The following is a 24,421-nucleotide window of genomic DNA, read 5'->3' on the forward strand; positions in this document are numbered from 1 at the left end:
CATGTAACCTACAAATAGCAAAGTCTACTTTGCTTTCCAAATGGGAAAGACATATAGCATATTAATATGAGGTGAATTCATTTCCTGGATGTAATTTTGAGACAGAGTCTGAAAAGATAAAAAATCAAAATAAAAAATACATTAGACAAACCTACAGGTTGTATTATTCCCTAAAGGTGAACCCAATCATGTCCTATGGCATTTGCTGTCCTTTTGCATTGCTAATTTAGTATTTTCATTACCCAACTTTCTCCTTCATTAACAATTCTTCTTCTTCTTTGTACTTAATGGTTTTCCTGTCTCTTCCTTGACTTACATTTGTGCTGTCAGTAAGTGATGATTGTTTTGTTTGTATGTTTAGACATTTTCAAAGCAAGTTTTAAGTCACAGAAAATATTTTTAACAGAACTGAATGACTTGCATTCTAAAACAGTCTATAAGAGTAGAGGACATTTTCCTAATCAATACCATTAAGTAACTATGGCACAGACTCTTTCTCTCCCTATCAATCTAAGCATTCTCTAAGGCATCAGTTCAGTTTTACAACATTAATCTTTGATACCCAAGATAATGAACATATTAGATATTCATAAATGCATATAGATTGGAATTTAATAAGCAGTCTTTGTTTTTAAGGTGTTCCCTATAGAGCAAAACTGTAGGCAAAAACTTACCAGCGTTTTAAAGAAACTCATGACAGAATTATTGTTGTCTATTGTGGCAAATGCCTTGGGGTTCTCTTGTTTTACTGCTGCCTCCTCAGTATTGACACCTGCTGAGCCTTGCTGCACGGCTTTTTGGTTGCAATCATCTATGTCCTAAAAAAGGAGCACAGTTTCTTCAGACCCAGCTTGTTTAATTTCCAGTGGAATGTAAAAGTAACACTTGTGATTTGCATCCTGTTGCTCTCAAGAGTCACAGCCCCAATTCCAACCATACTTACCCAGCCTACATATTCAGAACAATCGCGCATTTATACAAATCTTTTTGCCCCTCTCTTCTAATGTACCAAGCATTTGCAGTTGGCAAGAGGAACACTGTTCTGAGCTACAGAATATAACACACATAGCAAGTAAAGTTGAATGCGGCATCCAAAACAACCCCCCTTTTCTATTAACATGGCTTAGCACTTGTGAACGGTAACAAATGGCTGAGATTTTGGCCTTTGAAGCCGCAATGTCTGATTACAACATACAAAGAAAGCTTCTGCTCCTCAATATACTGCAATTTCCAGAAATAACTTTTATCTAGAAACCACAAACAATGTTAAAAAAGCCTCTCAAATCACCAGCAAACATCAACAATAACTCTAGCTTTTTATGCCACACAGAGCTGTCTCTCATGTATGAGGGGCCAGATTTTCCAAACAGAATAATCAGGACAGTTCTTCCTATGCTCACACTCAGAATTGGGAATCTATTTTCAAAGAAGCTCTTCTCATATAGGCAGTGAATAAGGGCCAGATTTTCAGAAGTGCTTAGTAGCTGCTGTTAGCACATTTACAGCCTGATTTTCAAAAGAGCGCAATATCCATGTTAAGCTTTTCTGAAAATCTGGAACTCTTAGAAAATGTGGCCCTTAGACTGTTTTCATAATTTACAATTTTGGCACCACTGATGACTCATAAACTATCTAAAGAGCTGTGCAAAAAATTCACCTCTCCCTTCCCAAATATCTTTTACATGAAGACCTAAAAGGAATAACATAAAAGCATGAGTCCTCACACATCTTTAGGTCTTGATCTTGCAATGTCCTAAGTGCGTCTTGAGTGGTACTGACCATCCCCATCTTCACTGAAATCTGTGGACACTGAACACCTTGCAGGACTGGGCTCTGGGCTTTAGGGGCTCAGTTAGCAGACAATTCAAATGCAGTGGTTCTCATTGTAACTAACAAATAACAGCGTGATTAGCAAAGTGAAAGCAGACCAGTTAGGGATCTGCCCCTAGTAGATAACTTTGTAATTGTTAGCTCTAAAGAGAGTTAATCACAACTCTACGGATTTATACACATGAAAATGAGTGAATTCAATTTCAGTTTACAGTGTCTTACATATAAACGACTCTTTGAATAATGATTGGGCATATTCTTCTTTCCCCACTTTATTAATACTCAGGTTCCCTTTCTCCATTAATAATCTATTTTTGGGGCTTGCTCCTGCAAATCCTACTTATGTGAGCAGTCTTGTTGCAGTAAGTAGGACTGATCACATGAGTAAAGTTTTTAGGAGTTAGAGTTTGTGACCCCACAAACAATAAGCCAGGTTCCCTCCCCTGTTCTAGCCTCTCCATAGTGCTGTCTGTGATGGCATTGAGGGCCAGAAATGCCTGTAGCTGGTCAGCTGACGATTCCTGGCATGGGGGAGTGCTCAGCTTGTGTTTCTCTGCCCAGAACAATAACAAGTGATGATTCAAACTGCACTCTATCCTGAGAAGGGAACACATTACAGAGACAGGCTGTTTCCTCAACTCCTCCCCTTTTGGGCTGCCCATATCCACTTATCTTGAGGGAGCTGAGCTTTTCCCAGAGGGACAAGAAGCAACTTCACAGTGGGTGCATAGTTATCTTTCATTCCTTGGGGCCTCCCCACACCTACTCCATGTGTCTAGGGCAATTCTGCACCTTTCCATGCTGCAAAAGGGGAGAGAAGAAGATGGCCCAATTGTCTTCATTTCAGAAGCCTACATGAAGAGCAGCAGGACATAGAAGATTGTTCAAGAACCCAAAAAAAGAGCTCTGTGTAAGCTCAACAGCTTGTTTCTCTCACCAACAGAAGTTGGTTCAATAAAAGATATTACCTCACCTGTCAGGTATCTCTAACAGAAGATCACAGTGAGAAAACAAAAGTCCCACCAGTTAGGTATGCAAGTACACAGATGGGACTGCTGGATTGGGTATGCAAAAGAAGTGTTCATACAAGCTGAGGTTGGGTTGAGGTTCCACTGAAAATTGGGCCCCATATAAATTTAATCCAGATAGTTTTCTGTACTTTGCTTGTATCAAATGTCTCTGATTAAGGACTGAGAAATGCACCTCCTTTCTAAATAGATCATAATTATATAGTGGAAGTCAGCACAGCCATGCCTATTTACACTAGATAAATATCTGGCCTTTGAACCTTCAGGTAATTAAGTTAATCATCCTTCGAATTTTTTTTTAAACCACTTAACAATATAGCTTGTTTTGTCCTTTTTCCTTAATATGTCATACAATTTAGTCTTTATATGTAGACACTAGGATCCTCACTCATCCCCCAGTGTGTAAATTACCATGTCACATTGACTGTTCATTTGCAAAGTAGGCATTTACTTCTGTGCATTTTTGCACATGCAGAGTTTGGAAAATCTGGGTCCTAAGTTCTCTCTGTCTTAATGTCTGGTAGTTGGAAATCAGGTTACTTCATGAAAAAAGTCACATAGCTAGTTATATATTCCATTTCCCAATCAGCTCTGGTGGTTCTGGACATGAAGTTATTTTCATACCTTGGGCTTCTTGTTGTTCTAAGTTCTTGCTTGATGCTGATAGAGCGCAGAGATGAGATTTACATAGAATGTTTGATCCTGCACAATTGAAGTCAATGGCAGCATTACCATCAACATCAATGGACACAGGATTGAGTCTTTGTTGAGATGCACACTCTGCTTTTCTGCTTGGGGGAATGGCATATGGGGAGACTGTGGTGTTATCCACACTATAGAAAGGAGATGGTCAGTAGCCGTTCATTTGGAAATGGGTATTTCTGCTGGGAGCAAGCGTGCAGCCCGGGCTGCACTATACCCTCCCAGCATGAGTAGCCTCCTCACCAAACTGAATAGCTGTCTTGCCTACTAGTGACTCTATTAATGCACCACCCTCCTTTTCTCATAAGCTCTCATTTACTGCCCGCTGTAAGGAGGCCACCAGGCAGTTGTTCCCACTGTCAGTTTGCTTTCTTGTAGCACCATCAAACAAACTAGTATGAGATGCAAAGAAAGAGATTTTGCTGTTCTTAAATACTAATAATTAATAATAATAATAATAAGGTTTGCCTTGAAAATACCAACACTGTACACTAGAAAGACCAGCAGCCAGGTCAGGGTCCAAAGTACAGCTCAGAGACCTGTTACTAACCCTGCCATTTCTTCTTGCTCTTCCTTTTCCATGGCAAACAGCACACCCCATTGGCTTTAAATGACTCCAGTCTGTCATGCTTGAAGGAATGACAACACATGCAAAGTCTGTTCAGAGATCAGATAACCAATATGGAGCCTGGAGCCTTTAATGCTTGTGGGTTGTTTTCTGTTAAATGGGTTTGTGGAGTTTTCTGTAATTTTTGCTTACATCTCAGAAACAAAGCTTCATTATTAAATATAATAAAAAAAATAGAAACTCTTTTGCAAAAAAAAATCATTTTTTTCTTGGAAATGTCAAACTTACAATTTTTTGACAATCCATATATTTTTTGTAAAAATAATTGGAAAAAATCAAAATCATTTTTACAAATTTTGAACATTCAAAAATTTTCAACCGTCTCTAATTATAATCTACTAAAGCATGGCAAGAGAAGAGATTTCATGCGGGAATGATGTAAGATGTATTCAGTTCACTGATGTTCTGATTCAGCACTGTTTCAATGCATTGTTGACTTGGGGCCTAAGATCATATCAGTTACTAGTTTTTTACCCTCTATTCCACACAGCTATTAGAATGAAAAAAGGAAAGAAACCAGCAGAAAGAGAAATATTTCTGTACCCTTTGGTGACATATTCACTAATGAACTAAATAAACTAAAATTGAAGGGCATTTTCAAATGCATTAGGACATCCTGCCCTTTTCACTCCCTCAACTAAGTTTGCCTCCTCTCGAGGCTGTAAATATTGGCATTTTGAGGAGGTACTTTAGTGTCTAGGTAACTACAGTGATGAGTGCAGTACAGTGCAGACAAATGCATCTGAACTCATATTGATTCGTTTACTTATAGTTAGATCAAGCTGCCTGCCCCAGGGTGAGCACAGGAGCTCACTAGCCATCGGTGGAATCTGCTTCCTCCTGTGCTACAATCCTGCTTGATGGGCTGGTACAGGGAGCATTGGGGACCCAGCCCCATCTCCTCCCTGCCACTCCCATGGGTGGCAAGCACCTCCCCTGTGAGTAGGGAGGAAGGGGTTTTTTGCACTCAGAGAGCACAGGGACTGAATTCAGCCTTGTCTCTAGATGTACTACATAAGTTGGGGCATAAGGAGGGTATGGAAGGAAGGTTCCTTGTGCCCTTGTACCTCCACTTCTTGTGGAGCAGACCACTGTTAATTGCTCGGGGGGGGGGAGGATGTTTAGCATGAAGACTGCTATATAGAGCTGTGCTTGAGTCCTAAAAAAAGAAGCCCTGTGTCACCACTATGAGTTGACGTGCTCACTGGCAGCAAAAGGGGGATGAGAGGGCTCTATACTTCTGCCAGGACCCTTCAGCCTGTGCAGCAGTATGGGCCTTCCCTCACCCTTGGGGGAAGAAGGGGGTGCCTGTGGTTCTGACCATAGGGAAGGCAGGCACAAGACACAGTGAAGGGTTGCCCAAGCCTCCCCCTTGGCCAGCTCTGAGTGTAGACCCAGCAGCTGCCACCTCCCTTCCTGGCCATGCCTTGGCCTCCCCTCCTAGCCCACAGTGCCAGAACGCCCACAGGGGCTACCCATTGGGTGAGGATGCAGGCAACTGATCCCTCATTGCAGAGCCGCCCCACACTGCTGCCTTGGGCATGCCCGTGATGAGAAGCCATGGCTTCTGGGTCGCTGCTCAGACCTGGCAGTGGGAGGGGGACCCAGCATCCCTATCCCCCTTTTTTGGGCCTCCTGCCCTCCTTCATTGTGCTCCCCCTTCATTACACCCCATCAGAAATACCAGAACACCATTCTGGAACATTCCAGCATCGTTCAAGTGCTGATACAGGGCCTGTCCACACCTCTTGCACAGCACTGAGGGACAAGATGAGAAAGGGACACTCATGGAAATCCAATCAACAGAAATCTCTGAGTAGTAGGGTAGGCTCTAGACTTGGGAAATTAGGGTTTGTTTCTCAGCTCTGCTATAGGCTTCCTGACAAATCACACAGGGCCAGATTTACAAAGGTTTTTAGGGACCTAAAAATGCAAATAGGTGCCTAGCTGTAGATACAAAAGCACCTTTGGAGATTAGGCACCTAACTCCCGTTGGAAGTCATAAGGAGTTAATCATCTATCTGCATCTTTAGGCACCTCAATACCTTTGCAAGTCTGGGCTTTAATCTCTCTGAGCATAATTCCTCATCTGTAAAGTGGGGATGACATTAATATTACATTTCTCCCTTTGTCTGCCTTGTCTGTTTAGATGGAGCTCTTCAGAGCAGGGGCTGTCTGTCTGCACACAGACATGCATGTACTTACACACACTCTCAATAATTACAGTGCCCAGCACAAGGGGGCCCTGATCTTGGTAGTGGTCTGTAAGTGTTATTTCAGTACAAATAACAACTTATAATAATACAGTATATTTTCTTGAAACTGCTGTATGGATTTACCAGAGGCAGAGAAAACAGTGACACAAGAAGTAGTAATAGCCATTAGGAGATTATGTTCCCACTTTCTTTGAGGCACAAAATTGAAAAAAAAAGTTGCCAATGTATCTTCAATAGGTGGTATCTCTGAAATACCTTGAGAGAAAGGACTAGCTGGTGTTATAATGGCACACAGGAGGTTTCTATCAACCTGCCATTAGGCTTTTTTTTTTATCAGTCTCCACTTTTTCAAAGAAATATTCCTTTGGGTCATGTTTCTGAGATTTTCTTCCTCTGCATCATAGAATTTTAAAAGAACTATTTACATATGATTTACAAAGGAACATATATTTGTATGGGCAAGTGGTGGGCTAGGGGAGGAGGGGTGAGGAATTCTGAGCATGTGAAATCATGAATGCAATTAAAAAACTTTACTAGAGAGCTTCTTTGGTGCTGTGAAGTGTGCACAAAGAGGGGTACATTCTTAGACCTGTATGCAAGGAGTTAAGTACACAAGTTTCATTAGCAATAACAGGATTTTACCTGCTTAAATCTCTAGCCACCATTTTGCAAAATCTACCATAGAAAGATATGCATTGCAATGGCTCAGAACATTTTAACAGGCTATTTGGAAGTTTCTTGCAAGGACCTGACACAATAGTTTGTACAGCAGCCAATTACAGGCCAAAGCCTTTCCAAGAACAGTATGTTCCCTGCAAAACACATGCAGTCTGTGCCAGTTTCTTCCAAGGATGCCATGTATATTGGTACTGGACACATGATAAAAACTAACTCTACTTCAGATGTGAAAGGGACAGTCAAGTGTGAGGCACTAGACCAAAAAAAAAAAACAGGATACAGAATATACATTGCTAAGCAAAACTAGCCTCCGCAGAGTGCTTGAAACGGGAGACATCAGCAAAAGAACTTCAGTGAGAATTCTTTAGTGACTTTAACCTGAGTTTCTCTCTCTCTGTCTCTCTCACACACACACTCAAATAGAAATGAAAGAGAGAGAGAGACACACACACACACACACACACAGCCAAGCACCATCATTAGTCAACTAGGAGTAAGTGTTCTACTTTCCTACAGCCCTTCCAATGCACCTCATTGCTGACCTGAAACACTCTCTACGAGAGCCAGACTACACAGTGTAGAGAGAGGTGAAGGATGTAAAGAGCGTGAGGCACCATGCTACCTAGAGCCACCTCAAAACCCAACATGCCACAAAGCACAACTAAATCCGCTATCACCCTTTCCTCCCAATAGACACGCACACATGGCATAAGTAAGCTCATATTTTCACATGCAAGCAACTAAATTGCATCAACAAAATAGGTGCACATAGGAGCAAATAATCAAATTGCACTCACAGGAGACACCTTTTTCTCTGGACAGTGGGCAGTTTCACACACAGTTACCTTTTTGTACTGTAATCACCCTTTTGGTATGAGGAGCTCCCCTAAACTATTAGCCTCCGTCAGCATTCAAGCTGCAAACTCAGACCCAAACCTGGGTCTTGATATGGAGCTTTAATTGTGGCCCAGCGCTACCTTTAACAGGAATTTTGCTGGAGTAAGGAATGCAGCATCAGGTCTTTACAGCATAAGTCAGGAGGAGATAATAAATATGGAACCTCACATTCTAGAGCCATATTGAAATATCCACAAAAACCTCTGCGTCAGCGCATTCCATAATGTGCTCTGCAAAGACACATGCTAATGAAAAAAACCTCTGGAAATAACATAGGAGAAAAGTCAGCATCAGGAGCTAAATGTTCCTGGGTAAATGTTCCTGTGTAAATGCATTTCTGTAAGGAGCCAAGCTTTCGAGTAATTAAGGACTTATACTATAATCTTAGTTCAGTCATTAGAAAAACGTATCAAAAGAGTGTATTCCTGCCAACACTTTTGTTTGTATGAATCCTGGCTCAGTGAAACATTTCAGGCAAATAATTTATCTTTTCTTTGGCTTAAATTGTAAATTCTTCATCAATTCATGAATCCTGTCCTTGTTTTAATTATGCTGTAATGTGAATGTAGTTTTGTAGACCACGAAAATAAAGACTGGTTTGTCAAACACTGAATGCTTGTGCAACTTCTAAGCTAAAACTGTGGAGTCTATCCTTCACTTACCAGCAGTGTTATCAGTTATTTGTTGGTGCTCACTTTCAGTGATGTTTTGACTAGAATAGGCTCTTATAGAGGCCACAAATCAGAATCCAGCAAAAACGATAATGGCCAACAGCAATAACTTGAGTTTCTTTTTCATGGTGTAACATTGTGCAGACACAATCAAGTTAAATTAGCTGCTGTTTGGGAGAAATTTGGTGTAATTTTAAATCTTAATCCTTCTGCCATAATACATGCAAAGTGACCAGTTTTACAGGAAACATAGTTTGTGTGTATTTGAAGACAGAGGCCAGGCCTTAGTTTAATCAGGTGGAATTAAAGCAAAGCTCAGCAACTCAAGGATAATTATAAATTTGACAGCATTTCTATCACCTCTTTTAATCTGGCTATAAAATGTTCATTCCTGGCTCATCATAAAAGGTCTCAGGCTCCCCCACCTCCTGCCTTTTTGTGTTCTGTCTCTCAAATATACAAAGAAATGCCAGGAAATTCAAGGCTAAGGCTGAAGTTTCACTCTCACATTGAGTACCAGTTGAGGCCCTTACCCTACAAGCATCTATGCACATTTCTGATTTCATTGGGACCATTCACAAACTTAATGTTAAAAGTATTTACAGACCCAGGGAGTTAGTCCACTAGCAGTTTCACTGAATTCCAAAGGCATTATATGCAAACTAAGGCCCCAATCCTGCAAATACTTAGGCATGTGCTTAACTTTACTACTCCATGTAGTCCCATTCATTTCACTTGCATTGGTCTTTACAGGATTGGGGTCAACGGTAGTATTCAACATGAGTAAGGGCAGCAGATGTCCAAGTAGCCAAGCTAGAGCTGTGGAATAGAAGAAACATTTCTAGTGTTTAATTGTTTGAGTTGGAAAAATTTACTTTGATCGTGTTTGTGATGCATTGATGTTTGCTTTTAACAAACGCTCGCATCCTTGAGGTTTACATGTGTGAGAATTTGTTCACAACAAGCAAATGTTTAACTCAAATTCTTAGTGAAAAGCTACTTCTGTTTATGTATTGCAGTGTGCAATGCATGCTTCACGTTTCACTGCTTGCACCAACCAACACAGCATGAACTGTACACTGCACATTTTATAATCAAATGTGCAATTTGAAATGTGTGCTTTGTTGTTGCTTAAGCCTTAAAATAAAAAAGGAGAATCATAGGCCAACTAGAAGTGTCTGCCCATCAGCGAGGGGTGTGATTCCTACAACATTTTTATGCCAGCAAAAAGCCCTGCTGTAGATGCAGTTATACCAGCAACGTTGTTTTGCTGATATAGCTTATTTTGTTTGGGGAACAGGCATAAGCTATAGCTTTAAAAATATTCTTTATTTCTGGTATAAGTTGTGTCTTCTCTCAGGGGTTTTGCCTATGAGCAAACCATTCCTAGTAAAGTGAAATGGCCTAGGCCTGGTCTAAAGAAAGAAACAAACAAAGCATGAATTGTGTATTTTATATTTAACTGTAAAGGTAACAATTCTAATCAGCTTTAGGCCAAGACTTAATCTTGAAGAAATTTGTAAATATTTGTGAATACTGGCAGAATATCAGTCTTTCCCTGGATAATTTGCAAACTGAAAGAAAAGGCAATATGTACTGAATACATTATTCATTGTGGATCATTCATTCAGCTCTGCCTTAAACAGTGAGTGATTTTAGATTCCACGAGTCCACGTCGAACACAAATACACAAATATGCACAGGCACTATACCCCATGTGTTATAAATTAGCTGTCTGAGATACCCAGTGATGTGCACCATTTTTGAAGGACAGGCACAAAAACACATTTGCTATCAATAAACTTCTATTCTTTCACACTCTTATCTTAAAACAAACTGGCAAACCTTTAAAAAAAAAAAAAAAAGAAAAGATAAATAGATTTATTCTAGGGCTGAGATCCCCCAGAACTGAGATATAAAACCTCGGGCAGGGGGTGGGGAGGATTTCAGAGTAGAAAAAAGAGAGACCTATTTTAGAAACAGTATTGCAATAATATATTCAGAAGGCAAACAGACCTCGTTCAGAGATATGGTCAATGCTGCTCAAGGCAGCAGTTAGTGATATTCCACCATTAGTATAAGTAGAGGACTTATGCTAGAGCCATCAAAATAATAATTGCTCTTAAAATTGCCTTTTCCTCCATAGATTCTGGTAAACAGGTGTCCAGTTTTTATAATGTCTTTTTCCCCAGAGGTTATAAAAATATTTGAGCTAGATTCTCATCTGATGCAAATTAGCACATTGAAGCTAACAATGGAGTTACACCACTTTACACCTGTTGAGGGGCTGGCCCTTTGAGCAACATAGCCATGCTTTGAAGTGCCATGATATGCCAAATCAACCTCTAGTAATTTTGATGGTGTAAAAATTTACAGATGAAACCTGAACTCATCCTTTAGAAAAAGTTTGGGCTGGATGCTCAGCTGTTGTAAAGTAGCATTACTGTGAAGTCAATGAAGCTATGTTGATTTGCCCCACTAAGTTTAAGAACCTATTAAGTTCTTAACCTATTAAAAGAACTCTGATTACATTTCCTCCTACATTCCACTAATTCTACTTCAGAGTGCTGACAGCCCTTCATAAATAAAAAATACAATAAAATTAATAATAAACCACTGCATGTTCTTCTTGCTATTACCCGCTATTCTACAGGAAGAGTAAAAAAAGCCAACACATTTGAGACAAGTATAAAGCAACTCAGCAGTAGAGTCAGAACAATTGCTAAAGATACAAAACAATTGCTTATCTCAAATGCTGAGATCTTATCTATAAAGCGCACACAAGAGAGTCAAGGTCTATTCCAGCTCTGCTACTGACTAGCATATGACCTTGGGCAAGTCACTTAACTTCTTAATGCTTCATTTTCCCTGTCTCCAAAATTCATTCCTATCCATTCTAAAGAATTATCATTCTTTGGATGAAGAGCACTATATATATACAAAGTGCAAAGAGTTACTACGCTATTCTAGTCTTCACTAAAGGTTGTGACCTCGTATGTATGATATGCAATAAGTAGCTAGTGCATAAATGAGTGAGTTAGTATTTTATAAGCTTCATGTGAAATATGCCTAAAGAATTTCCTAAAGCCATTCAATATCAGACACTGAGCTCCTGAAGCATGGAAGTTACTTATGCTCCAAGGACATTTTTTACACTTGCAGCCAGCTGGTGTTCATCATCTAGACTAATGAAGCATGAATATAGCTGTCTTGCCCAGGTCTTTGGTAAAAATACAAATGAACTTAAGCTGTAGGTCAGACATTACCAATTTTGTCATGAAACAGATGCCACAGCTTTTATGAGTCTTCCAGAGATTGTTAGATTTCCCTGATAAATAGGGGAGTCACACTACAAAGCAAGAATATTTGCTGTCTGATTCACACAACCATCAGAACATGATGCTGTCCTGCACCATTGATATTCCTAAGAGATTTCATTAAGGAAGAAATTGATATTCCCATTCAAACACTTGCCTTTCCCTGTGGGACATTGTTTGGTGTGCTCTGTAATCCAGCAGCCTCTTCCGCTGTGATGCTGGCTTCAGGAATTTCCGTAGTCTGGCTTTCCTCTTGGGTTTCGACTTGTGTCTTAATCTTTTCTTTCTCCTTCCCCTTTTCCAGTTTGAAGAGTCTGTCAAAGAAAGTCACTTGTTTTGTCTTTGATGAGGCTGCATCCTCTGTCTCGGGTGATGCTAATGCTATTAGTTCAGTGTCACTAAGTTCTGCTGCAGAAGGGGCCTGGTTTAGGTTTTTATCGGACCCTTCCTCCAGCACAGCTGTTGCGGGACTATCTACTTTCTCACTTGATGCTTTGTTCACTTCAGGCATCTCTGAACTGACATCAAGCTTAGCTGATCCAACTGATGAGTCTGTAGCTTGCTCTTCAGTACGTCCTGGTACAGGCCGTGAAAAAGCAAAGACAAAACGAGATTTTGCAGCTGGCACGGGTTTCTTGGCCTCAGTCCCAAGATTTTTTCCATTTGCATCAGAAGTGGAGCTTATCTCTATTGTCTTCTGGGAAGAAACGGCCACATTATTCTGTTCAACACTTGTCCTTGCATCCACTGCAAATAAAAACATAAAACAGCAATTATCCAGCAAAGCAGGGAAGTTATCCTATTAATCGTGGTGGTCTAGAGCTTTAATAAACTCATTCTGAAATGCAATGCCTGCGTGAAGACAATATATACTGCAATGTGTTAAGTAAATGTGATGTTCTCTGGTACAAAATGTGAGCTTCCGCTTAGCTTTGAGGCCTGATTCTCTGAGTTTTTGATGTTCTCTGTTCTCACTGAAGTCAGTGGGAGTTGTGGTGCTCAGTACCAGCCCAGGATCAAGCCCATTATTTCTTTCTCAGACTTATACCCTACCTAGAAAAAAGACTAACAAGGGGAGGGAGTAGAATGTATTCCTATCTCCATTTTACAGATGGGAAACTGAGGCACAGTGAGATGGGAGAGGAAGAATGGCCCAGTGATTAGGACACTAGCCTAGAACTTGGAAGACCCAACTTCAATGCCTTATTCTGCCACAGACTTCCCATGTGATCCCTTGGGCAAGTCACTTAGCCTCTCTGCCAGTTGGGCATCCTCTACATTTTTGCTTTATTTACATCGTGGCAGCGCCCAAAGATCCCACTCAGAACAGGATCACATTGTGCTAGGTGCCATGAAAACATGCTTTGCTGTAAAATTTGCTAAAATGCCCATTTTAACAGAGAAACGTTAAAAAAAATTCAGATGTTGAAAGTCCAATTTCAAATGTCAAATTTTAAAAATTTCACTTAAAATGGGCCAATTTTTGCTTTGAAATGGGCTCATTCTTGGGGAAAGCACCCATTTTTTTAGCCAAAACTCCATGCAAAATTACCAGTTTTTCAGTAAAACAGACTGTTGTCTAGTTGGCAATGAATTGTGAAAAAAAATCCTCAAATTTCACCTTGTTTAGCATTTTGCCTTTAAGTTTTTGTACACTTCAGATGAAATGCTTGGAAGGCAACAGTACTAGCGGGTATCACCTAAGAAGCAGTGGCATAATGAAGCAGTTCACGTTCAGTGACATGGCTGAGATGATGGCTACCTAGAATATTTCATTTTGATCCTTTCCCGTTGCACACTAAAGACATCATAGTCCTTGAAGATCAACAGGATGGCTCTGCTGAGATTTTTCTTGTTAGGGCACAAGAGAAATCCTACCTATGGCAGCATGCACAGTGTAGCTAAGATGAATATATTATTATTTACATTGTGGTAGTGTTTTTAGGAGCTCAGTGGTGGATTGATACCCCATTGTGCTAGGTGATGTACAGATACAGAATAAAGACAGCAATGAGTCCTGTGGCACCTTATAGGCTAACAGACATTTTGGAGCATAAGCTTTCGTGGGTGAATACCCACTTCGTCGGATGCATGTAGTGGAAATTTCCAGGGGCTTGCTTGCTTGCATATATATACCTGCCCCTGGAAATTTCCACTACATGCATCCGACGAAGTGGGTATTCACCCACGAAAGCTCATGCTCCAAAACGTCTGTTAGTCTATAAGGTGCCACAGGACTCTTTGCTGCTTTTACAGATCCAGACTAACATGGCTACCCCTCTGAGAATAAAGACAGAACAACAAGGAGTCCTTGTGGCACCTTAGAGACTAATAAATGTATTTGGGCATAAGCTTTCGTGGACTAGAACTCACTTCCTCAGATGCATGGAGTGGAAAGTACAGTAGTAGGCATATTTATACACAGTACATGAAAAGATGGGAGTTGCCTTAGTAGGTGGAGGGTCAGTCTAATGAGAAAATTTAATTATGAGTAGAATTCCAAGGGAGGAAAAATCACTTTTGTAGTGGTAATGAGGCTGGACCATTTCAAACAGTTGACAAGAAGAGAAGGTTCGCAGGTCCATACACAACAAGTACATCAAATTAACACTCTGGTCATAAAGTTAACTCTTTGGGTAATTAGTTTAGACAGCAGACACCGCTGTCTCCATTCCACTACTGGCTACCAACAAGCAGCCGGTGAGAACCTTCTATAAACTGGAGTGACAAGAAAAACACAGAGCTTTAGGAGTCAGCTGATATGCCAGAGTAAATGTAAATTGAATTTGCTGAAAGGCTTGCCAGCAGGGAAGGAAACAGCCGATGAAAACGGAGGGGTGTGACAATGAGATTCATCACCAAGGCGAGGTTCTTACCAGATGCCAAAAGGGCCTGTTCATTTAGTTTCTCTACTTTTACCACTTTCATTCTGGTATTTTCCTCCTCCTTCTTCGGGTGGATGTGGGTGTGGGTGGTGTGTTTCAATACCTTGTGTTTTATAGTTTGTCAATAAATAGATTTTTTTCCTTTTCCAGCTCTGTACTTTAAAGGGTAAATTGTCTCACATTTTAGGCCCTTCCTGTTACTGCTTATGTAAGAAAATAACTTATTCTGGCAACAATTTTGTTAGCCTTTAATAAAACAATATTATCTAATTGCTTCTGCAATATTGAGTGTGCATCTGTTTGAGCATTGATGATGCAAAGAGAAGTTTGCATACAATTATTCAGTAGCTATTCACCTGATCAATTAAGGTCTACTAACTATTGATCTCTCTCTCTAAGCTTACAGGGCCAGATTGTTAAATCTATTTAGGTGCCTAAATACGCAGATAGGCACCTACTGAGATTTTTATAGGTGCCTGGTGTAGATCCTGAACTTCCTCAGGGGTTTTGCCTGAGAAGGGACTGCAGTATCTGGCCTTCACTTAATAATTTAGAGAGAGAAAACTTGAGAAGGAATTTCAGGACCTCAGATAGGAATGTGGAAGACAACTCAGAAAAAAAGAGCAAAAATGTAAATGGACACTCTCTTTCTTTAAGTTAATAACAAGACCAAGAAAAGTCCACTGGAAATAAAGAAGCTTATATCATAAAAGATTCTGTGTTTCTGTTATGTGTCATAGGCAAGCACTTTTTAGGAAAAAAAATATTTTAGTACACAAAATAGGAAGACAATCTTGTTAAATGCTCATTTTTTAGAACACAGCTTGTAAAACCAAGAAAATACTTATGTCTCTAATTACCATGGAAGGAATGAAAGGCCTGGAAAGTATCATGGATTTTGTATTAAATTTGTATTAAATTCTGATCATTCACTGGGCAAAAGCAGGTCGTGCCACCAAAAAGAAGAGCAGTTGCACTGGGTAAGCTTGGAGTTTTTCATGTCTAGAAGGGAAGGTTGAGAATAGCCATGTATACTACTCCTACAGCCAGGGCCGGCGCTTCCATTTAGGCAACGTAGGCGGTGGCGTAGGGCACCAGGATTTGGGAGGGCGGCATTTTGCCACCCTCGGCAGCAATTCAGCGGCGGGAGGTCCTTCCGTGCTCTCGGTCATCATTGGCAATTCTGCGGTGGGTCCTTCAGTCGCTTTGGGGCCTGCTGCCGAAGTGCCCTGAAGACCAGGAGCGTGCAAGGACCCCTGCCTAGGGCGCCAAAAACCCTGGCGCTGCTCCTGCCCCCAGCCAACCAATCAACAGGAAAAATCTAGTTTAAATCCATAAATACAAAGACATTCCAAGCTGAATCTTCTACTCTTTAATAGCCCCTGGTCATTTGGGTCATCCAGGACTATACTAACAGATGATCACAAATGAGTTTTATTTGACAAGTGACTATGAATTTATAGTAGTTAATTTTGGTTAACAGACTAGATGAATTGCCAACTAAAGCAAGTACATGACTAGTGCTAGTTGAATTTTTGACAGAATAGTTTCCATCACAAATTGCAGTTTTGTTGCAATCAAGATGGTTTGGGGGAACCTGTTGATTTCAACAAAATATTCACAATGAAAAGTCTTACAGTTGAATTTCAACTTTCTTGTTTAGTTTCAATAATATCAAAATGTTTCATTTTTACTTTCTCATTTTGATTAATTTTGTTTCAACTTGTATATTATATTAAAATATTAAATATAACATATTTTAAAAATAATGTTTTAATATCAAAGTCTAAATAAACTGACTAAATGTTATCAAAATGAAACATTGCAATGGTTTCAAATAAAAAAAAAGATTTTTTTTCTATTGGAAATTTCCAGAATTTGGCTTTTTGTTCTGATTCTGAATGAATGTTTTGTAAATGTCTTAATTTTCCAAAGAATGGAAATTTTGCCTTCCAACTAGCTCTACAGGACATGATAGCCATAAAAAATGAACGGAGAACCCATGAAAGGTTTCATAGTCTATTATCAGCAATGCATGCTAATCAGGACATGTAAACTCCTCAGAAGAGGGACCTTATCTTATTATCAAAGCACTTTCAGGTGCTGTATTACAGTGAGTACAGTAAAGCTATATTATGCTGGTTACTAACATCAATGGAATAATCATTGTCTCCAAGAAACAAGTGTCAAATAAACTATATTTACACATAGGAATAGATGAAAAGGAAAGCAGCATTACCCTCCACACCCAGCCTGACTCATAGAAGATCTACTTTCTTACTATGTCCACATACAAACTAAGGGGTTTTCTTTGTTTGCTTTTGTTTTGTTTTTTTAAAGGGTCCTTAACCTAGCACTTTACTTTGCAATTAAGTGTGAAGTTAGGATGCAAAATTGACTGTGGGAACAAATCCAATTAATTACCTCATTTCTGAGTGCAATCAGGTAGTGGAATGTATAAATACCAACATTTACCCTCACATTTCAATGCACATTTGCATTTTGCAGATGCAAAAATATGTCACAAAATTAGACAGCATCTTCACAAATGTAGCATGAAGTTTCCATTTTCACTGAATCCTCTTTGTGACTGTCTTAGCTCCCAGTAAATTCAAAGGGAATTGAATTGGATACGAAGTAGCACAATAACTCCCTTTCAGCATCTCCCAGCAGTTCTCTTCTCTCTCAAATGCCATTCGCATTCAAGCCCTCCATTCTTGATCTCTCAAGGTACATTTGCTGGCATCGTATTTCTCTAGCATGTATGGTCTCAGGACAACAATAATACCTAGCTCTTATATAGTGCTTTTTATCAGTAGTTCTCAAAGTGCTTTACAAAGGAGGTCAGTATCATTATCCCTATTTCACAGAAGAGAAAACAGACACAGAGAGGGGAAGTGACTTCTCTAAGATCACTCATTAGGCCAGTAGAAGAGCTGGGAATAGCATGGGTCTCCCTAGCCCCAGTCCGGTGCTCCAAGTACACTTATTCTCTTCAGCACACTCCCTCTGAGTAAAATCACTCCTTATCACCTAGTGGCTGAAATCAATATACAGTGATCTACAGCACTGGACATAGTGACTGATGTTTATTGCATTTCACCCTGCAACATATCTTGTACTTGTTGCAAGTACTTAACAAAAGAACCTAATGCCATAAGAAATTTTTAGGTTTGTTTGTTTTTTGTTACTCTTAAAACCCCAGTTCAGCAAGGCATTTAAGCATGTGCCGAACTTTAAGCACACACCTAAATTTAAGCATACAAGTAGTTCCATTTAAATCAAGGTCAACGGGACTTAGATAATTTTCAAACTTCCGCTCTAGGTCCTGAACAACGCAGGATGAGTAAAGTCTAACCTTTTTACTGAGAACACTGAAAGAGAAGCTAGCACTTCTATGCTGGTGTTAGTCTTTAAAGTACTTTAACGATGGCTTAACTAATAAATACATAATAAATAATAAAAATAAAGAACAAAAAGAGTAATACTATTTTGTATTTCCATAACCCTTTTCATCCAAAGATCACTCCACATTTTGCAATAGTGGGCCAGTATTCTCTCCATTTTACAGACGAGGAAACCAAAGAACATTAAGAAAACAATAACAACAACAACAAAGTCACATAGTGCATCAACGGGAAAGCCAGGAACAGAATCAAGGTCTCTGATCATAGTGTTGTGTTCTTTAAGCACATGTATTTTATAGTGTATTATAAAGATAGTGCCAGATCCTCACCTGGTGTATATTAGCATAGCTCTATAAGGGGGGCTACCTTTTTTGACTTAAGGGGATACCTTTTTAAACCAGCTGAGGATCTGGTTCCTGATCTCAGTTCTTAGCAACACTGCCCACCCAGACTGGGGTTTTAACAAAGTTATAAATGAAAAAAAAGGGGAGGGGAGGAGGGAAAGAAATAAAAACCAGTCTGTCTCTTCTGAATTTATTTCACCTATTTTATTTTTTTTAAAACAAACTCACACACACTTTTTAAGTTCTGATGTATCATTTCTGCGATCGACCAAGCCAGGTATGACTCAGATCACACCTGCCAGATAAAACCTTAAAAAAATAGCAGTGTGATCAGAACTGCTCCCTTTCAGGAAGGGGCTCCTTTAGGGACTTGATAGAATAGAATCCTGGCCCCAATGTTTTTCTGTCTGCTGCAGACAGAATTACAGGAAAATGAATTATCTCCTACTGAAGGCAGGGGAGGGAGAAGAGGAGCGGGGAGAAGTACAGAAGAAAATAGCTTCGGGTTGTCTTTAATTTTTTAGATGAATGGAAAATATGTGACAGGAAATCACAGAAGTGCTCACTAAAAAAGTCTACATTACACAAGACTAAATAAAATGTGGTACAGCATAATTTAGTGGCCTGATTTGAAACACTTGAGACAACCTATAACCACAGGAGAGGGTCAGTTCAGTGCTTCATATCCTCGAGCACCAGATGAACTACATTTTCTGTGCAGAGAGCTTTCAGATACAAACATTAGGTCTTAAGCAATATTTTCAGAAGCACCTACATGACTTGGGAACCAAACGCATTGACTTTCATGAAAATGAGACCGCCTAAGTGCTTGTCGTGTTTGAAAATAGGATTTAGGCATGTTTTTTGCTCTACATGGACATTAAATCTGGGATTGGACAATATTTTTGCAACTCCTGTAACGAATCACAGTTCTTGCATAGTCCCATGAAGTCATGTGGATGCAGAACCCAGGGAAGGAAGAAATGTTAAGGGACAGGCTCCGCAGTGTTCTCATTGAGAAGGACTAAGGGCTAGTCTATACTGGCAATGCTAAAGCGCTGCTGCGGCAACACTTTAACGTGGCTTGTGTAGTCACAGCAGAGTGCTGGGAGAGAGCTTTCCAAGCACTCTAAAAAACCCACCTCTATGAGAGGTGTAGCTACCAGCACTGGGAGCACGGCTTTACACTGGTACTTTAGAGCGCTGAAACTTGCTGCGCTCAGGGGGGTGTTTTTTCACACCCCTGAGTGAGAAAGTTGCAGCGCTGTAAATTGCCAGTGTAGACAAGCCGTCAGTGTAGCATATACGCATTCTTATAAATACTTAGGGCATGGCCACACTTGTAGTTGCAGAGTGCTGCAACCAGCCTTCGGAGACCGCAGCACGGAAAACGCTGCTGAGTGTTTACACTCTCAGCTGGAAGCGCACTGGCGTGGCCACATTAGCAGCTCTTGCAACACGAAAGAGAGCAGCGCACTGTGATAGCTATTCCAGCATGCAAGTGGCTGCAACATGCTTTTCAAATGCGGGGCGTGGAGTGGAGTGTGACAGGGAGTATGTTGTGTGTATGTGGGGGGAGAGAGAGTGGGTTTTTGGGAGGATGAGCGCGTGTCAGCATGCTGTCTTGTAAGTTCAGACAGCAGCAGACCTCCCCCCCCACCTCTCTCACTAACCCAAAGCAAGTAGCATTCCTTTGTCCCGGAGCAAATAAGCATCCAGCTGTCAGAAACGGAGCTTTGAAAGGGCATATCCGCATTCCGACAGCATTCTTACAGCGAGTTCAAAACAATGACAAGAGTGGCCGCTTGACTTAAGGGGATTATGGGACATTTCCAGAGGTCAATCAGAGCTCAGTAATGCAGCACCTCATTCACACTGGTGCTGAAGCACTCCATTGGGGGCACAGCAAATGTTATTCCACTTGCCGAGGTGAAGTACCAGGAGCGCTGTAGCCGTGGAGTCAGAGCGCTCTATGTGCCTTGCCAGTATGGACGGGTAGTGAGCTAGTGTGCCTGGGGCTCCTTTATTGCCCTGTAACTCACAAGTGTAGCCAAGCCTTTATTTGGCAACATGAGTAAGAGTTACTGAATCTGGCCCTAAAATAATGTAAGTAGACCCCATCATAAGCAGACAAAAACTGAAGACAACATATGGGATTTTTGACAAACCTCTATTTTCAGCAGCAATGCTAAAGGTATCTCTTGAACAGGCAAAAGATAAGGCTGGCTGTTGAGCAAGCCACTGCATAATAAGATAAAGCCAGAGAACTCCATATGAAGTAGCTTTTTAGAGGGGGAGGGTTTAATGGTGTATCTGATGGGGTGTCTACCCAGAAGCCCTGGAGGGGTTAAGTTGGCTAATTTGGCTAGTTAACTGCCCAGGCTGCACCTGGAGGAGGAGCAGGGATTAATGACACGAGATGGATGTTCAGATGGATGGGAGCAGGAGGGGCCTCTATAAAACCCAATAGCTGAAAGTAGCTGCTGGGTGTGACTCCACTCCACTCCCTGGGAGAAAGCAGCTGTGTCTGGGGCTATAGAGGCAAGTAGCCTACAGTCTCTTCCTAGGAGGACAGAGTTTGGACTAGCAAACCCCAAGAGGAGGGAGAATTGGAAAATCTCAGGAGAAAAGTAGCAAGATATAGGATAGGGCAGAGCTTGGCTGCTGAGCAGAGGGCCCTGAGGTTGAACATGGAATAGAGGGCAGGCCTGGGTTCCCCTATTAGCTATTGGGGAAGTGACACATACCAGGCAGTGGAGTGTGGACTGCTTGCCTGGGACAGTTTGCCCTGAGAGATGTTGATACTTTGGGAGGGGAAAACATGCTTGGTGACCTGGCTGGAGGACCAAGTCATGAAGAAGTCTCTCCAACCATCTCTGCAACTTCTGGGGCTCCTGCTAGAGGAGGGCACAACAACTGAAAGGAAATAATCTCCACAGCTTTTAGTAAAAGGCACCCTAGTGCTGAGTGGACCCTGTGACAATTATCCTTTGTAGGGAGCGTTTTAGAGCAAAACTGAATGTTTACATGTCCTTTGCCAGGAAAGGTTCATTCAGATTCAACTGATGGAAGTAAGAGCTGTTTATAGTACTCCATTGAAGAATCAGTCACTAAAGTTTCCCTTACATACCCCACTTTGAGAGTTTTATAACTAGTCATAAACAATAGTAGTCAGCTGGAAAAATAAATTGTTATACAAGTTCTCTAACTGGAAACACATGGTGGCTTAACACAGTGTATCTGAGACCAGAATCTTGGTTAAATCTTAACCTAAGGCCCACTGTCTGCTATTAATTTGGCCCCTTTTTGTTAGTGGAGAATAAGGCATTCTGTATTTCTCATTCCCATACTTGCCTCTCCCACTTCCCATCTCTCAAGCTACCACCTTTAGATCCTTCTTTAACAGTCCCCACCCCACTCTCAACCTTAAATCACACATCTCAGGTCTGGTGAGCTATATGTGCCCTCCTGACTGACATTTGTCTGTGGCATCTATCTAGTCTAAAACCCAGTCTTGCAAACACTTATTCTAGTGTCAGGTTTCAGAGTAGCAGCCGTGTTAGTCTGTATCCGCAAAAAGAACAGGAGTACTTGTGTCACCTTAGAGACTAACAAGTTTATTTGAGCATAAGTCCACGAAAGCTTATGCTCAAATAAATTTGTTAGTCTCTAAGGTGACAAAAGTACTCCTGTTCTTTGTTCTAGTGAGACATCCCTGTTTGCACAGTTTGTCCATTGACTTCAATATGACTACTCCCATCACTAGGAGACTGGACCCTTAGGTGGTGACCTCTTCAGCACAGAGACTTTGTCTTTGTACATGGCTTGAAGAAGAGCTCTGGGTAGCTCGAAAGCTTATCTTCCTCACCAATGGAAGTTAGTCCAATAAGAGATATTACCTCGCTCACCTTGTCTCTCTTACTTGGTTGCAAAACATACCAATGATGGTAGGATAATAAGTTCATTGTTTCAGATATTACAACTTTCCTACAATTCAAAAACATCCTTATGTTCTTAAACTAAATTTTGCATGTCAGTCTAAAATGTGGTTTGATTATTTAGTTCAAAATGTGTCTGGGAGGGAAATGGGGATTGTGTGGCTATTTTGGATACAAGCACATGACAACAATGTAGACATTTTGTTTAGAAATGTAATTACAGCACTGCAGTTGCATTATCTGGCTCCTAGGAGTCCACCGAAAATCAGAGAGAGAGCAGAGTTTAAAGGCTGCGATGAGGCCATTATGGACTCCAGAAAACATTCTACATTTTAAAAGTCCATCAGTGTTGACTAGCATGATGGGCTGTAATAGCCTTGAATGAGTCACTACAGTGTTTCTGGTGAATAATACACATTTTAAAGGACTCCAAATATGTAGTCATACAAGAAGGATTTTTTCTATTTTAAATTTTCACCTTTTCATTAATTTTCAGTGTATCTAAGTGTGTGTGAATTTCTTCTCACAGATATTTAAAATGTCATTGTTATTGTATTAAAATTGCTATACATTTAAGAGTCCCCCACTGCTGTATGTATTTACATATGCAGAGTTGTTGGTCCCAAGGTATTAGGGAGATAAGGTGGATGAAGTAATATCTTTTATTGGACCAATTTCTGTTGTGAGGAACAAGCTTTCATAAACCTGCAGAAGAGCTCTGTGTAAGCTTGAAAACTTGCCTCTCTCACCAACAGAAATTGGTCCAATAAAGATATTACCTCACCCACTTTGTTTGTATTTACATGGCACACCCCAATTGTTTGCAAAGAGAAGTTATGATCTGACTAAAAGATCATCTATTTTCAAAGGTATTAGAGCCTCACTTATGAGCATAGTAAATTTGTTTTCTCCTTTTTAAAACTAATATTCTTTAAAGCATTTCAGAGGGCTAGCCGTGTTAGTCTGTTTCAGCAAAAACAAGGAGGAGCTTTGTGGTACCTTAAATTTAAGGTGCCACAAGACTCCTCATTGTTTTTTCTTTAAAGCATTAAATTCTCGTTGAGAAATCTATGTTATTGGGCAGTGTTTCCCAAACTTGTTTCACCACTTGCGCTGGGAAAGCCCCTGGCGGGCCGGGCTGGTTTGTTTACCTGCCTCGTTCACAGGTCTGGCCGATTGTGGCTCCCACTGGCCGCAGTTCACTGCTCCAGGCCAATGGGAGCTGCTGGAAGTGGTGGCCAGCACGTCCCTCGGCCTGCGCCGCTTCCAGCAGCTCCGATTGGCCTGGAGCAGCGAACCACGGCTACTCAGAGCCAGGATCGGTCAAACCTGTAGACACAGCAGGTAAACAAACCGGCCTGGCCCGCCAGGCGCTTTCCCTGTACGAGCAGTGGAACAAGTTTGGGAATCACTGTTATATGGCAAAGTTTCAAGCTGGTGGTGGCTGGATGACTTTGCTCCATGACTGTTACTTACTTTAGAATTAACTAGCCAAATCAAAACTTGCTTCCTTACAATGTACACCTGAGGTTTTTTATTTAATTTTCTTGTTTTCATGAATTTAACGAATGAGCTGCTTTCATCCTGCCCCACCCCAAACGCAGTGCTCTTTACTGACTATATGCAAGCAGCACTCTTGATATGTAACCATTTTTGGGTTGCAATGTTATAACTATTTGACCACTCAGCAGCTGCATTTTACAGGACAAGCAGAGAAGACTGCCATTTGTTATAGTTACCAAGCTAATTGTACTTCTGATCCCCTCCTGGTCTCATTGAATGTACCCCCTCAGGTGTCAGGCCTTGAACTGTTACTTCTTGGATGGGGGAAGGGAAGGAAGAACTGTATGTTTCTCCTAATCTCAGACCAGTCCTTGGTG

General features: G+C 40.8%; 1 protein-coding gene across 1 annotated transcript in view; it reads right to left on the reverse strand.

The window, feature by feature from the left end:
- Positions 1 to 24,421, reverse strand: part of BCAS1 (brain enriched myelin associated protein 1) — a 100,813-nt gene that overhangs the window by 57,912 nt on the left and 18,480 nt on the right. Inside the window, exons 4-5 of the mRNA XM_050918240.1 lie at positions 12,125 to 12,714; positions 675 to 818 (exon numbers count right to left, since the gene is read on the reverse strand). Of these exons, the coding sequence (XP_050774197.1) occupies positions 675 to 818; positions 12,125 to 12,714 (734 nt within the window). The remainder of the gene's footprint in view (positions 1 to 674; positions 819 to 12,124; positions 12,715 to 24,421) is intronic.

Source organism: Gopherus flavomarginatus, chromosome 11, assembly GCF_025201925.1.
Source record: "Gopherus flavomarginatus isolate rGopFla2 chromosome 11, rGopFla2.mat.asm, whole genome shotgun sequence".
In the NCBI taxonomy this organism is placed as follows: domain Eukaryota; kingdom Metazoa; phylum Chordata; order Testudines; family Testudinidae; genus Gopherus; species Gopherus flavomarginatus.